The sequence below is a fragment of the Penicillium citrinum genome (assembly GCF_028827155.1).
Source record: "Penicillium citrinum strain IBT 23319 chromosome Unknown utg000004l:1.0-2404223.0:1.0-2405248.0, whole genome shotgun sequence".
NCBI classification, from domain to species: domain Eukaryota; kingdom Fungi; phylum Ascomycota; class Eurotiomycetes; order Eurotiales; family Aspergillaceae; genus Penicillium; species Penicillium citrinum.
In genome coordinates this window covers 768,227-782,260 of record NW_026622689.1, presented here as the reverse complement: position 1 = coordinate 782,260, position 14,034 = coordinate 768,227, and the positions used below count along the sequence as shown (strand labels likewise).

Sequence of the window (14,034 nt, the reverse complement as noted above, 5' to 3'; positions counted from 1 at the left end):
CATTTCTAAAGATACTTGCGTTGCGGATCCACCAGATCCATCATCTCCATAGATTTCTCGTACCTAGAAAAGCCATTAGCAGAAGTTAGGGCTAGGAAGGATCAAAAAGACGTACATAGTAAACACAATGCCACCACTCAGGATCAAACGGGCTAATCGGGGCATAGCACCAGACCAGAAGGTGAAAATACCTTCATCCTTGAAGATTCTTGCAGCGCATACGAAGCTGTTTTTGTAGTTCTTGCTAGCCTCGAGGGATTGCATTCTAGAAATCATTAGCATTTACTAGCAGCAGCCCTAGAAAACCAAACAACAAACCTTGTCTTGATCGTATCCAATGGCTGAGTCACATAGCTATTGATCCTGTCAGTAAATGACCCTACAAACTTGGAAAGAAAAGAGACAAGACTTACACAGTAATAATACCAGCCAAGCCACCAATCCCGAAGGTACTCAACGCCCCCAACTTCTCACCAGGAGCAACATACCCCTCAGCGAATTGTCTCAGGGTAGTATAAGCAGTGAATCTGGTTGCCGAATTGGCCGCCTGTCTAGCGGTAGTGGGTACAAAACCCTGGAAGAAACCTCGAATTCCACGTTCTTGGAAAATAATCTTGCTACCATGCAGGAAGCCACGCATACGAGGATTTGCCGATTTGCGATCATCAATTCTATCCCAATTAGCCGACAATTCCCCGCATTCCTCCTTCAGAAACATGTGTGAGAGTGGGGGGGCGAAATGGTGGACAAACAGTTGCGTTTTGATACTCTCAGTAGGAGTAACAGCCAGAAGAGACTCAGTGAATCCAGCACCGAAGCCAGCAATGACAGTTCTAGGACCAGAGATCTTCCCATTTTCATCTTGGAGGGCAGCCTTGATAGCGTCGAAAGCGACGAATCCTAGAAAAAAGTCTTTGTATCAGCCTTGGCCTGACCAGCACCAGCACTAGCAGACTTCAACTCCAACGACAAACTCACGAATTCCAGCCTTCAGAGAGTTTCCAATGATCAATGTAGTACATCCCGCATACCATTGCTTCCCGAATGGCGGCCATGGGAGCTTCTGGCCCTCAGCAAGACGACGATTAAGTTGAGTGCGGGTCTTCGCGACTAGAGACGGGTGGAATATTAGTCGGAGATAAAAGACAAGGGGAATCCTTCGAAGGGTTCGGAATCATACACTCGGCAGGGTAAGTAATAGCTGAACAGAAGGTCTATATTAGCTTTGGAACTCTGTCTTGAGGAGTATGCGGGTGGGCTACTACTAACCAATCTCCACTGCCCCGGCGGAGGAACCCGCGATGATGGAGCGCAAGGCACTGGGCTGGGAATTGATTAGTCGGAGTCAATTTATGATGAGAAACGAACAAAAGACAAAAAGACTTAAGACAGACCTTCGCCTTCTGGTCCTTGCTTGTAGCCATTGTTGGAGAGGTTGAAGAGGGGAGAGAAGTGAACCTCGGGACTCTCTCGTAGATCGCGAAGTCACGGGAATCCGCAGACCCGCCAAGCGCAACTTTGATTTACTTCCGATCTTCGGACTACGCGAGAAAAGAGAGATGGAGATAAACAGAGTATTTTGGAGGGGATAATTTGTCAATTCACAAGCTACTTTAAGTCCCAAGTTCTTCCTGTGCTCCTCCAAGATTTTTTTTTACTTTCTTTTTTTCTTTTTTCTTTGTAGGTTTGGGGGTGTTGTGGGGAGAGATGGGGAAAACATGTTGAGTGTCGTCATCTATTGGATGAGACTGAACCAACAAGTCTTGAAAAAAGGCCCAAGTCGATGTACTCGGTGGACAAAGTTGACAAGGTGATGAAGATGAGTAGTGAGCAGAAGAGTGGGAGAGAGGGGGAGAGAGAGAGAGAGGGAAACCGGGGGCTTCGAGTATTCAGTTGGGAGTCGTTGATCTCGAGAGGGCGATAGAGGAAGAGATTAATCCGAAAGTCGCACAAACATCGCTTTTGTCGACTCCGCGATAGAAAAGAAACAAAACGCCTCAAGTCATCCGGAACGACCCCAGAAAAACGCCAGATACTCCGCTTTCCTTTGTGTAGAGGAATCCAGCATCCGAGCATATGTACACCTTTCGCAGCAGAAAAGGATAAGTGCAAGTCTCGTACGGCGCCGGAATAATGCACCATTTCAAGAAATACCTCCCCAACGCGACTGCATGGTAATCGAGCCGAGAAGACCATGAAGAACAGAACAGGAGAATTATGATACACGCGTCGCACCAGAATCCGTATCGTCGTGACAAGAGTTGCAATGCCAGAAGTCATTCGAAACTCCGTAACTATGTCTCGTGAGAGAAGAAGAAGGTCAAAAAGCTTTCGGATGAAAAAGCCATGACGAGAATGGTAAAAAAGGACAGAGCTGGTAAAGAGAAGAACGAAAAAAAAAATTTCAAGAATTGGCGAAGGAACAAATATGGTTTAACAGGGGATTGTAGTGATAAATGTCAGTTTTTGAGGTATTGACCCTGATAACCTTAGTCCAAGGAAGACACATGCGCCCTTTAGGAAACAGGTGCCGGGGGCTTGGGACCAATTTGGCTTGGAGCGATAGCAGCTTTGTTGGGATCACTTGGACCACCGCGACGAGGGCCTTGTCCACGACCGCCACGATAGCCACCGCGACCACGGTTGTTGTTATTATAATATTGGCCGCCGTTCTGGACGTGGTGGTTTTGGCGACGTGGTTGACGATCACCATTGTTTTGGTGCGACCCAGGCTGCTGGGGCTGACCAGGGTTGGAGATAGGGCGTGGGATGTTTTCCGGAGAGTCGTAGACGTAGAGTTTCTTATCAATGTTCTGGGGGATGGGCTGGATTTCGGTGCCCAATTCCTGCTCAATCTTGTACAGATTGAATCGGTCCTCCCAGTTGATGAGATTGATAGCGAGGCCAAGGTGACCAAAGCGGCCGGAACGACCGATACGGTGCAGATATGTCTCAGCGTTCTTGGGGAAGTCAAAGTTGATTACGACATTGACCGCTTGAATATCGATACCACGAGTGAGTAAGTCCGAACAGACGAGGTTACGGCAGACACCATTGCGGAAATCGTGGAAGACACGGTTACGGTGTTGCTGGAGCATGCGAGCGTGTGAGTAGAAGCAGGAATAGCCCAGCTCAGTGATCTTCTTAGCAAGCAACTCAACACGGTTTGTCGAATTGCAAAATATGATGGACTGGTTAATCTGAAGTTTTGAGAAAAGAGTGTTGAGGCAATGAACCTTCTGCTTTTCTTCGACGAAAGCGTAGAACTGTGTAATACCGCGCAGGGTGAGTTCGTCCATGAGGTTGATCTCGTAAGGATTGCGCATGTGCTTATCCTTGAAAGTCTTGACGATCATAGGGAAAGTAGCACTGAATAACATGACCTGGCGGTCCTTAGGATGGAAAGATAGCAGTTGCTCAATGACGGGAGTGAACTCAGGAGAAAGAAGCTTATCGGCTTCATCCATAACAAAGGTAGGGCATTCGGAGAGATCAGCAACACCCTTGCTAGCCAGGTCCAGGACACGACCAGGAGTACCGACAAGGATATGGACAGCATCATTCAAACGGATAATATCATCCATGAGACCAGTACCACCGGTGGTCACCATAACGTTGATGCCCAAGTGCTTTCCGAGGGTCTTGCAAACTTGCGAAGTCTGGAGGGCCAACTCTCTGGTGGGGACCAGGATCAAAGCCTGAGTCTTGGTGTTTTTGGGGTTAATACGTTCGAGAGTAGGAATGACGAAGGCGGCTGTCTTGCCAGTGCCGTTCTTGGCACGGGCCAAGATATCCCTGCCCGTGAGAGCAACGGGTATCGTTTCTTCTTGAATGGGGGAAGGCTTCTCAAAACCGGCCTCGAAGATTCCCATCATAAGCTCGCGCTTGATATAGAAATCCTCGAACTCAAGGCCTTTGGTAGCAGTGACATCCTGGCAATTCAGTCAGTCTTAAGTGCAAAGCACCAAAGGGCAAAATCGTGATAGTGCACGAACCTCAGTTTGTGGACGGGCATCTTTAGGGGGTAATTTCAAAGAGTCCTGCAGTCTTGGTTCTGTGTTTCCTTCCCTGGTGACCGAGTTAGGCCGGCTAAATAATATTTGCCAGAATAAAAAGGATCGTCTTCTTACCCGAGGGTGGCATTGTTGAGTTGTGAGGCGAGGGCGTCGGCCATGGTGAAGGTGGGGTATCAGAGAGACAAGAAAGGTATCGAAATGATGGAAAACGGCGAGAGGGCAATGGGAGACCACGGGAGTGGAGAGATTTGTGTGAGTGAGGCAAAGACAAATTTCAAGATAGCGCGGGGCTTTGGAGGAATTCCCTGGTGCGTTGTCGTGAAGATAAAATTCGTCTATTCACGCAATTGAAGATAGATAGTCGTAGAAGTGGATTAGGATGGAACTAAGCCAGAAGAATTGTTGAAGGTTCGTGAGTGGGTTGAAGGCCACGTTCGAGTAAAGTGAAGGGTGGATGGGTCGAGTGTCGGATCCCCGCGGTGTGTGAAATTTGAGTGGTCCTGGATTGTAGCCGTCGAGTCGTTCGCCCAATGGTGTACAAGATAGTTGAGATCGATGTTAAGCTCTTGCGACGAGAGTGATGAGCAAGTATGTTGATGGAAAAGAGAAATGAGGGAGGAAGGTAGAAAGAGATTCGTGGGAGGTTGGAGTGGATGAGTGCAAGCTGGCCCAGCGAAGTTCAGTCCCGTCGGATCACGTGAGACGGGCTGGTATAGATCCATCAAGAAGCCTTCTTTTGAAGCCAGTCATAGTTCAACGTGGTTTCCATTTCCCGAATCTCCCGCGAGTGCTCATCCTGGATTTTAATTTTCTCCGCATGAAATTCCGCAATTTCTTTCTCCCTTTCTTCGTGATCCCGTTGTCTCACAAACTTCAGGAGATTTATATGCTCCTGGAGCCGAGCAATCTCCTTCTCTGCTTCCTTCTTTTTTTTTATTCCTTGCTACTATACCCACTATCACATGGATAGTAGCATGTACGAGTGAGAGACCACCTGCCAGGACTTCCAAAAGACGGTCCGCGACATTCCATCCCTTCTCTTCGGGGAGGGCTAGCAGCAAAGTCCATTGTCGTTCGTTCCCAGCCCAAAATTGGAGCCGAAGAAAAACTGATAGGAAATTGAGAACATGGGATCGTGGGATTTGTGAGCGAGCAGACTGGATATTGTCTCTAATCGGCAGCTCATGAGGTCAAGTACCAGAAATTGAATGGATACGTTATCGTATCCAGTCTTGAATCCGATATCCATGATATTATGTGTTCAGAGAGGACAACCCAGACATAGATGATTCGAGGGACCAACTCGGATCTGCGGAGATCTCAGGTATGATAGGATCGAATCAGCGATACATTCTCACTTGTTGCTTTTCTCTCGGGCTTTTGCATTATAGTCTCATCAAAGCTAGAACCTTGTCGGACATATGTAGTTATGTGTTTTGGGTGCTATTCAAGTTGTGGGAACGATAGCAATTCTGATAGAGGTGTTCCTCGTTTCACCTCTTGTTGCTCTCAGACCACAACATCGTGTTTAGGAGATTGTCTGCAAGCCCATATCTGCATAGTTGTATCCTAGAGGGTACAAGGACCTAAACCGCAAATCAGTCACTCGACTATGGAGTCTGAGTCTGTTAGGCATGTTCCTCGTCTCATCCGTTGTTGTCCTTAAACCGACGGACCACAACATCGCGTTCGTGAGACTGTCTGCAGTATCGCATCTGTATGACTATATCCTCGGGCGAATGTGGCTGTATGCCGCAAGTGAGTAAGTCGAGAATTGAGTTTGAAACTGCTGAATGCGATTATTGGAAGAATATCTTGTTGATAAATGCTTATGTTTTAGAAGTGAATGGATTACCAAGTGAATTCAAAGAGTTTATTCAGATGGACCGGGACTCTGTACGATAGATTTTCATGGCCAATTCACCCTTTTTGCCCTTCCTTCTAAGAGGCACAGACAGGACATAACTATAGATGAATAACTACTCTTGTCACTCTTGATATAGAACGATTAGAGCTTGGCCTTTGAGCTAAGATTGCTTTCTAAATACTCGAAGATAGACAAGGACGAGCATTTGGCATTCCAAGAGATATAGAGCAATGTTTACTTGTCTAGTACAGGCGGCGCTTGTCTTAAGCACAATATTCCAGTACGTGCAGAATGCCAGACTTCGATTGACTAATTGACTACTATTATTCAATCGAAGTCTGGCATTCTGCCCACGAAGCCGAAAGCTTCTCAGCTATGGAAATGCTTGAGCTATCATGCCCGTAGATCTTGAAATGCGATTGATTAGTTTCGTACTCCTGATCAGACCAATCCAGCATGGAATTGTTGGAGCTAAGATAACTTCGTAGTTACGAAGAATGATTCATAGTGTATAAACAGGCCCCGTTTACCGCTTCACATTATGAGAGGCTTCGCCCTCTCTAGTATATCTCTTTTGGTATTATAGATATATTTTCCGAATCGATTGCCCGGAGATAAAGATCCACTGTGTAGGGTACATGGTTGAATGTACAATGACCATTGCAGACCACTCATGGCATTCAGAGCTATTGTGACTATGAGAACTGCTGCCGAGTCCCAAATCAGCGACGACAGACCTTCTAGTCGTCGGCGGAACCACAACAGAAGAACTATACAGTTTCCATGGATTGAGTAATTGTGGGATTTTTGACATACAAATGTTTTCGTCATTCGTTTTGTTCCAAGGAATAAAAAGCTGTTGAGCCGGGGATAGCTGAGTCATCCAGAGCGTCAGTTATCTCAGTAGTTCATTTCTAGCATTCAGGTAGCCTCCTCTTCCACCGTAATTTCTCAACCACGACAGAATACCAAAATGCTACAATTTCTGTTTGGCAAGCCTGCGGGGAACAGAGACAACATTCACATTATCCCCTCGCCCCCTTCAAATATATTTGAAAGACTACCATCAGAGTTGATACTATCAATAACCGAATTTCTATCATTTATTGATACGACTGTCCTTTCCCTCAGTCATCCACGTTTCTATCGAATATTCCTACAGTATTCCAAATGGCATACCGATGAAGTGAAAAACGATAGATTTTTGGTCTTGAACCGGTGGGAAAGAGATCTTCCAGATTATTTTACATGCGATGTTTGCAAGGTCTTTCATAAGTGTGATGATGGATCAGATAGTTTCGGATTGAGCGGATTACCTCACGAAAGAACCTGTTTACTTCCCTGTGTTCAGAATGGGCGGTGGTTTCAGTGTGATCTTATTTTGAGAACCCATGCCACGTTAGATCATTCGGCATATCGGTTTTCTTATCTTCAGCTCAAGTTAGCGATGAAAAGATCGTATTATGGGTCAAATTCTGGAGTTAGGTCTGAATTCCTAGCCTTTACTCAAATTCAGCACCACCAGGATCCTGATAGACCAAAGTCCGGAATTAGTTCTGATTCCCTAGCCTTTACTCAAATTCGACACCACCAGGATCCTCATTTTCCAGATCGTCCCTTCCGGATTTCTTTGTTCGCGATTGAAACTAAGATCTTTCCCTTCACTCATCGTCTATATATCCGGATGCAAGATATATTTCTTCTTCGGTCGATCAATGATCTATCTCGGTGTCGTATTCCTAGATATGGATCTGAACTATATGCAATAGAGCTATGCCGACATAAGGGTTTTCTCAGTCTTATTATTGAGATGGAGAATATATGGGATCTTGATAAAATTGACTCTTTGCAGGATGGGGAACAGCTAGTCTATCCTATGCATTGTCCATTTTGTCCATCTGATATGGAGATTTGTTTCAAAAATCTAGATGGCAGAATAGCGATGACCCTGACAAGATGGATATATTTAGGATCTGGCCTCACGATGGACGATGGTATATGGGATAACCACGTCTATTTTCGCGGATCTTGTTTTCAATTTAGTATTCATCCATTCTCCATAGTGCCGAGAGGCACTGTACGCACATTTTTTGAAAATATAACAGAAATATCAGTCGAAGAGCTAAAAGCTCTCAATCTCTCTTATCTTAAAGATCAGAGCTACAGAAATGGTCATCCCTTCGTCGCAGCTGGTCCCAACTTTTGGTATATACCATACAGCGATAACTCAGCCCCTGTGAGATCTAAGTTTTCGGGAATTATACGACGTTTTATGGCGATATTTCCAGGATTTAAGGCTGACGAATCTCAGCTCGATATTTTCAGAAGAGAGGAAACAGAAAATTTCTATCGCAACGCTGTTGAAGAGCGTCTTCGAGAATAGGACAGGATAATCTTATGAATAAGGCGGTACATTTGAAGTACTCAAACTGCCTGTATCCCAACATTGAATATCTGACATTCAATGTAACATTGGCATCTAGGCTTTGTTAACATTGGTATCTAGATTTTGTTTTATGTGTTGTTTTGCTGTGTTCACATAAACAAGCGTTGTTTACTCCACAATATAGAAATATTGTGTGACACAACGAAGGTATCGTAACAAACGAGATTAAGAGTTCCGGCCATTGCTCTAATTTTTTTTTTGATTAAATACATTTGAATTTACAATTTGGTAGATGGTTGCAAAATAGTAAACATTTTCTACTTGATTTTCTCGATTTGAAAAGTAAACTGAAAATTACATAGTAGAAACTGATACTAGCTTCGGTTCTCATGAACCTCTTTAGTGGAAGGGAAGAGGATTATAAGACTAATAAGATTCCTTGAATTTTTTTTTCCAACCCTTTCCTTTGTTTTATATCCTTTCTCTCTTTCAGCTGCAACTCTTTCCCATGGTACTGACACGAATCAAACTGAATCTCTGGGAAGTCGATCAGGTTGAAATCTAGGTGATAATGATATACTATTCTTCAACATGACAGATCTTGACGAAGAACTGCGGACTATGCTTTGGGTGGTGAATAGTGTATTTTCCATACTAGCAACAATAGCCATTCTCGCCCGCTTTACGGCGCGAAAAGTTCGATCAATTGCCTTTGGTGCGAATGATTGGCTTATATACGTTGCATTGGTATCGAATTGGGCGATTTATGCTCTCGCTGGGAGAGGTGCGTTTCCCCTCTTCCCCAGAGAAGGATTATATCGGAGCTTTTACATCACTCCACTACATTACTAGTGGTTCGATGAATATCTCATTGACGTGTACGTTTTCACGAACGTCTAGCGCAAATCCTTGGTCTGGGAAGACACATCGAAGTACTATCCCCAGAAAAAATCGTCGCCTTTACTCGAAATCTCTACTTTATGCAAATAGCCTACGTACCTGCACCACCAGCAGTCAAACTCTCGCTTCTCTTCTTATATCGTCGGATGTTCCAATATACTCGACTCCTGTGGTTTGTGTACGGAATGATGGTTTTGATTGTTGTGTGGGGTACGATTAATTTGTTTCTGGTCACTTTCTTTTGTACGCCTATCAGTGCGCTTTGGACGGTAAATGGGAAGTGTTTGGAATTGGAGCCTTATAGTTATGCTGTTATTAATGTTGTTACCACGTTGATTGTTTGGGCTTTGCCTATTCCGAGGGTTTGGAGACTTCAGATTCCCAGGGGCCAGAAGGTGGCCTTGTCGTTGGTTATTGCATTGGGGCTTTTGTGGGTGCTTCTTACTTTCTTTCTATTTCGGTGTTATTAGGGTTTTTTTTTTTTTTGTTTAGTTTGCTCTGTTTCATGATATTTGCTAACTTCTCTTGATTCAAGTGACTGCTCTACGGCTATCGGACGGGTTATTCTTATGCCTGAAAAAAATGAGCGGGATAAACCGTGGAATTATGCGAAATCATGTATGATGCAATTTATTGAGGTTTCTACTGGTATTGTGTGCACTTGTCTTCCAACGATGCGCATTTCCAATAAAGAAGCTGTCAGCAAAGGGTGTTTTGCATTCTGCGGCCTAAGATCGAATAAGACGAGTACGAATGATGATGGGAAGTTCTGGCCTCGACGACTTGGAAAGATTCATTCCATTTCGAGTCAAAGGGGAGGGAAAGGGGATAAACTGGATTGGGTGAACAACCTGACAACAATATAAGTACTGATTTAGGTTGGAGACCGGGTGGATGCCGGACGGAGATTAGTCGGTGTTTGGCTGGGGATATTGGGAATACATATTGTGATGAGAGTGAAGCGAAGCTAATCCTTGTTACTAAGGAGTTGAGGGCCGTTGATCGTGCTGTTATTAGGGAAACGATGAGATCTGAATGTTGATAGTTCGAGCATGTATTCTATACTGGTTGCCTTCTGCATCCATGAAGGTGGATGAAGATATTCACCCACAGAATGGGCTGTGTAAGTGACTCTATTCGAGTATCAGGTTGATTCACCATAACTCCAAATAGATAATGTGATATCGATTAGTGATATGCCAACCTGAAGTTGTATACTCCGCAAACCCTACTTTGCCCTATTTGCCCCCGTGACTGTTCTTATCGGCTTATCTGGCCAAACCCTGAGAATCCCCCAGCTTTACACCGTCTCCTCCTTCACCTCCCTGCATTTTGCGATCGAGTTCTGTTCTGTACTGACAGACCTCTATTCTGTACATGCCCCCCGGTGGCCTCCCTTTTCGGTGATGCGCTCGCCATGTTGGAGCTTACGGATGTTCAACCCCCGTCGCGCGTGGATGATGGTGGTCTGGGCCATCCTGCTGTCACTATGGTTGACACTGGCAGAGGGCATGCGAGAATACCAAATTAAAGAACTTAGGTAGGTAGTTCTCCATTCTTGTCTGCCCCCGTATATCGATTGACAATTCTCTCTCTGGGTTGCAGACAGGATACAGAGCATATGTTTTACCATGGTTTCGAGAACTACTTAGATCACGCCTTTCCGGAAGACGAATTGCGCCCATTGACGTGCGGTCCCTTGACCCGCGACGAGAAAAATAATGAACACAATGATGTACTCGGCAATTACTCACTAACCCTCGTCGACAGCTTATCGACGCTGGCCATCTTATCTTCGAGTCCGGAAAGTGGCGATCGCGCGCTGTCGCATTTCCAGGGCGGTGTGAAGGAGTTTGTACGGCTTTATGGTGATGGATCGAAGGGCCCTGCTGGTCAGGGTGAGAGAGCGAAGGGATTTGATATAGACAGCAAGGTGCAGGTGTTTGAGACTGTCATTCGAGGACTTGGTATGATTGCATCGCCCAACATCTATTGCAATATGGCTAATGCCCTCCTTAGGTGGACTTCTAAGCTCGCACCTCTTTGCTGTTGGTGAACTTCCCATCACTGGATATGACCCATTAGAAGAGCAAGTCGACTTCGCCAGTGCTTGGGACAAGAGTGGATTCTCCGAAAAGGATCACGGCATTGTCTGGGACAATGGATTTGTCTACGACGGACAGTTACTTCGATTGGCAGTCGATCTTGCTCATCGTCTTCTCCCTGCATTCTATACGGAAACAGGCCTTCCTTATCCGCGAGTGAACTTGCGGCACGGCATTCCTTTCTATGAGAACTCTCCTTTGAATTCTCATTCCAAAAATACAAAGGAAAGGGATAAAAAGCGCAAATACACTTACATGAATGCTGCAGAAATTACTGAGACGTGCAGTGCCGGCGCCGGGAGCTTAGTCCTGGAATTTACTGTTCTTAGCAGACTGACTGGTGATGGTCGATATGAGGAATTGGCTAAGAGAGCATTCTGGGCAGTCTGGGCCCGACGAAGTGACATTGGTCTTGTGGGCTTTGGAATCGACGCAGAATCTGGAAATTGGGTGGGACCATACTCGGGGGTAAGTTGAAATTTCTCGACCTGTTTTGGATCATAGCTGATTCGAATAGATTGGTGCTGGCATTGATAGTTTCTTTGAATATGCTGTCAAGTCACACGTTCTTCTTTCTGAGGGCGAGCGTCCACCTTTTGACTCTTCTAGCCCTTGGAGCGTGTTGGATGATTATTATGTCCCTCTGACAGAGTATGAACATTCTGCCGACGCTTTTCTTCAAGTTTGGGAGGACTCTCATACCTCCATCAATCGTCATCTCTACCGCGGCGAGGGCCACCAACATCCTCATTTGGTTGTTGGAGATGTTTCCACAGGCGCAACGCGGGCCTTTTGGATAGATAGCTTGAGCGCCTACTATCCAGGACTGCTTGCCTTGGACGGCAAGGTGGATGAAGCAATTCAGATTCATCTTCTCACGACTGCCATCTGGACGCGCTTCTCTGCCCTTCCTGAACGGTGGAATGTAGCCACGGGTGACATTGACGGCGGTCTCTCCTGGTATGGAGGTCGACCGGAATTCATTGAATCAACCTACTATATCTATCGATCTACACAAGATCCCTGGTACCTGCATGTCGGAGAAATGGTTCTTCGTGACCTGAAACGGCGCTGCTGGACTCAATGTGGATGGGCAGGGTTGCGAAATGTTCAGACTGGCGAGATGATCGATCGTATGGAAAGCTTCTTCCTGGGTGAAACAGCCAAGTACATGTTTCTTCTCTTCACTCCAGATCACCCGCTGAACAAAATCGATGCACCTTGGGTTTTCTCTACTGAGGGTCACCCTTTGATTATCCCTAAGAAAACAACCACCACGAAGCAACCCCGTCGTCAGACACAAATATCGACTCCCGAGACTTCTCCTGAGAATACCTGCCAGGCAATCAATGTGCCTATTTTCGGGGTATCTTTTACGGCCTCTCGGCCGGATGTATTCCATGCTGCAAGCCTGGCCCGTCTTCACCTTCGACCTAGTCGTGAAGCACCCGAAGGCCCGATTCTAGGCGGCTCAGCAGAGCATCAGAGCGTTTCTGTGGCTGACTTATCATCACCATCAAACTATACTTTCTACCCCTGGACATTGCCCCCTCAGCTTGTCCCGATTGATGCCATTTGTGCGCCAATGGCTGTTCGTCCCACGTTGGATATATCATTCCCGACTCTGCCCGGCGGCATCAATCTAGGCCCGGGGGCATTGGAAAGAGTCCGAGATGGCATTTTAGTCAAAACCATCGGAGGACTTCGCTTGAGCATGGTGCAGGACGTTCCTCTCGGCCAAACACTTGGCTCGGAATCTGGCAAAGGCAAAGGCGAAACCAAAGACGGGGACGGTTTCCGGGTCCAAGTTATTAACAATGTGCCACTTGGAAAAGATGAGAAGGTATACATCTCTCGCCAGGTCACTTTTGATGTCGTTGATCCCTATGATCCGAACTTCACCCGGGTCCGCGACACCGCCATGCTAGACCTCGTCATTGACGTTATACCAGACACCTCTCGCCAGCGCAATGCTTCAACTACTCCAGGAGATGAATCACATACAGGAGAGCATTCAGAAAATAAAGAAGATTCGGACCTTCACCTCAACCACCCCAAACACGTCCCCGTGCCAAACGACGAAAGTCAAATCGCCTACCCCGAATCCACCATGAGAAGCATGCTTTCAACTTTTATCAACTCAGTCTCTGCCCTCCTACACGATGACTCCGAGCCTGAAGAAGATACCACTCCGGTAAGATTAAGTCTACCAGCTTCTCTACCCACCGGTATCGGCGCAGCACCCTTACCAGACGTCGACGACGCCATCACAATGTCCCTGTTCAGTAAAGCTTCCCGTGACCGTCTCACCTGGTCATCAATTTACTTTGCGGGTGAACTCTGCGATGAGCGTATCCTTCGAGACGTTGCGCAAACGCACGAAGTTCTCGTTATAAAGCGAGGAGGATGTACATTTTCGCAGAAATTACGGAATATCGCCGCATTCCGACCCTCCCGCTCTTCTCTAAAACTAGTTATCGTCGTCTCGTACGATGAAGGTTCCGCATCTTCTTCTCCATTAGAGTGGTCTGCGCCGTTGGCGGCTTTTCGGGCTGAATCTTCGCTTATTAGACCACATCTTGATGAGAGTCAGGTTGGTGCTAGTGGGATTCCGAGAAATCAATTGATTAGTATGGTTTTGGTTGGTGGGGGTGATGAAACTTATGCTTTGTTGGAGTCTTCTAGTGGAATTGGTATTAAGAGAAGGTATACCGTTCGTTCTCAGGGTGTTCCAATTACCAATTTGCATATAGTTTGATT

The 14,034-nt window shown here is 46.0% G+C and overlaps 5 protein-coding genes across 5 annotated transcripts; 2 read left to right on the top strand and 3 right to left on the bottom strand.

Annotated features, from left to right (window-relative positions):
- Window positions 1-5: 5 nt before the first annotated feature.
- N7469_005226 (putative mitochondrial tricarboxylate transporter (Ctp)) lies at window positions 6-1,424 on the bottom strand (the record flags this gene model as incomplete). The annotated part of the gene is made up of 8 exons (XM_056644146.1): window positions 6-63; window positions 116-265; window positions 319-354; window positions 414-900; window positions 979-1,110; window positions 1,181-1,201; window positions 1,270-1,324; window positions 1,395-1,424. The coding sequence occupies 8 exons, from the start codon at window positions 1,422-1,424 to the stop codon at window positions 6-8; spliced, it is 969 nt and encodes a 322-aa protein (XP_056500960.1).
- Window positions 1,425-2,516: 1,092 nt separating this feature from the next.
- dhh1 (DExD/H-box ATP-dependent RNA helicase DHH1) lies at window positions 2,517-4,174 on the bottom strand (the record flags this gene model as incomplete). The annotated part of the gene is made up of 3 exons (XM_056644145.1): window positions 2,517-3,932; window positions 3,996-4,068; window positions 4,131-4,174. The coding sequence occupies 3 exons, from the start codon at window positions 4,172-4,174 to the stop codon at window positions 2,517-2,519; spliced, it is 1,533 nt and encodes a 510-aa protein (XP_056500959.1).
- Window positions 4,175-4,737: 563 nt separating this feature from the next.
- N7469_005224 (uncharacterized protein) lies at window positions 4,738-5,265 on the bottom strand (the record flags this gene model as incomplete). The annotated part of the gene is made up of 3 exons (XM_056644144.1): window positions 4,738-4,941; window positions 4,973-5,173; window positions 5,215-5,265. The coding sequence occupies 3 exons, from the start codon at window positions 5,263-5,265 to the stop codon at window positions 4,738-4,740; spliced, it is 456 nt and encodes a 151-aa protein (XP_056500958.1).
- Window positions 5,266-8,860: 3,595 nt separating this feature from the next.
- Window positions 8,861-10,035, top strand: N7469_005223 (uncharacterized protein; the record flags this gene model as incomplete). The annotated part of the gene is made up of 3 exons (XM_056644143.1): window positions 8,861-9,053; window positions 9,170-9,629; window positions 9,705-10,035. 3 exons carry the CDS (start codon window positions 8,861-8,863, stop codon window positions 10,033-10,035), a joined length of 984 nt encoding a protein of 327 aa, XP_056500957.1.
- A 504-nt stretch (window positions 10,036-10,539) lies between these two features.
- On the top strand, window positions 10,540-14,032 carry N7469_005222 (glycoside hydrolase family 47 protein; the record flags this gene model as incomplete). Its single annotated transcript, XM_056644142.1, has 4 exons — window positions 10,540-10,709; window positions 10,775-11,136; window positions 11,189-11,742; window positions 11,792-14,032. Exons 1-4 carry the CDS (start codon window positions 10,576-10,578, stop codon window positions 14,030-14,032), a joined length of 3,291 nt encoding a protein of 1,096 aa, XP_056500956.1. The 5' UTR covers window positions 10,540-10,575.
- Window positions 14,033-14,034: the final 2 nt, after the last annotated feature.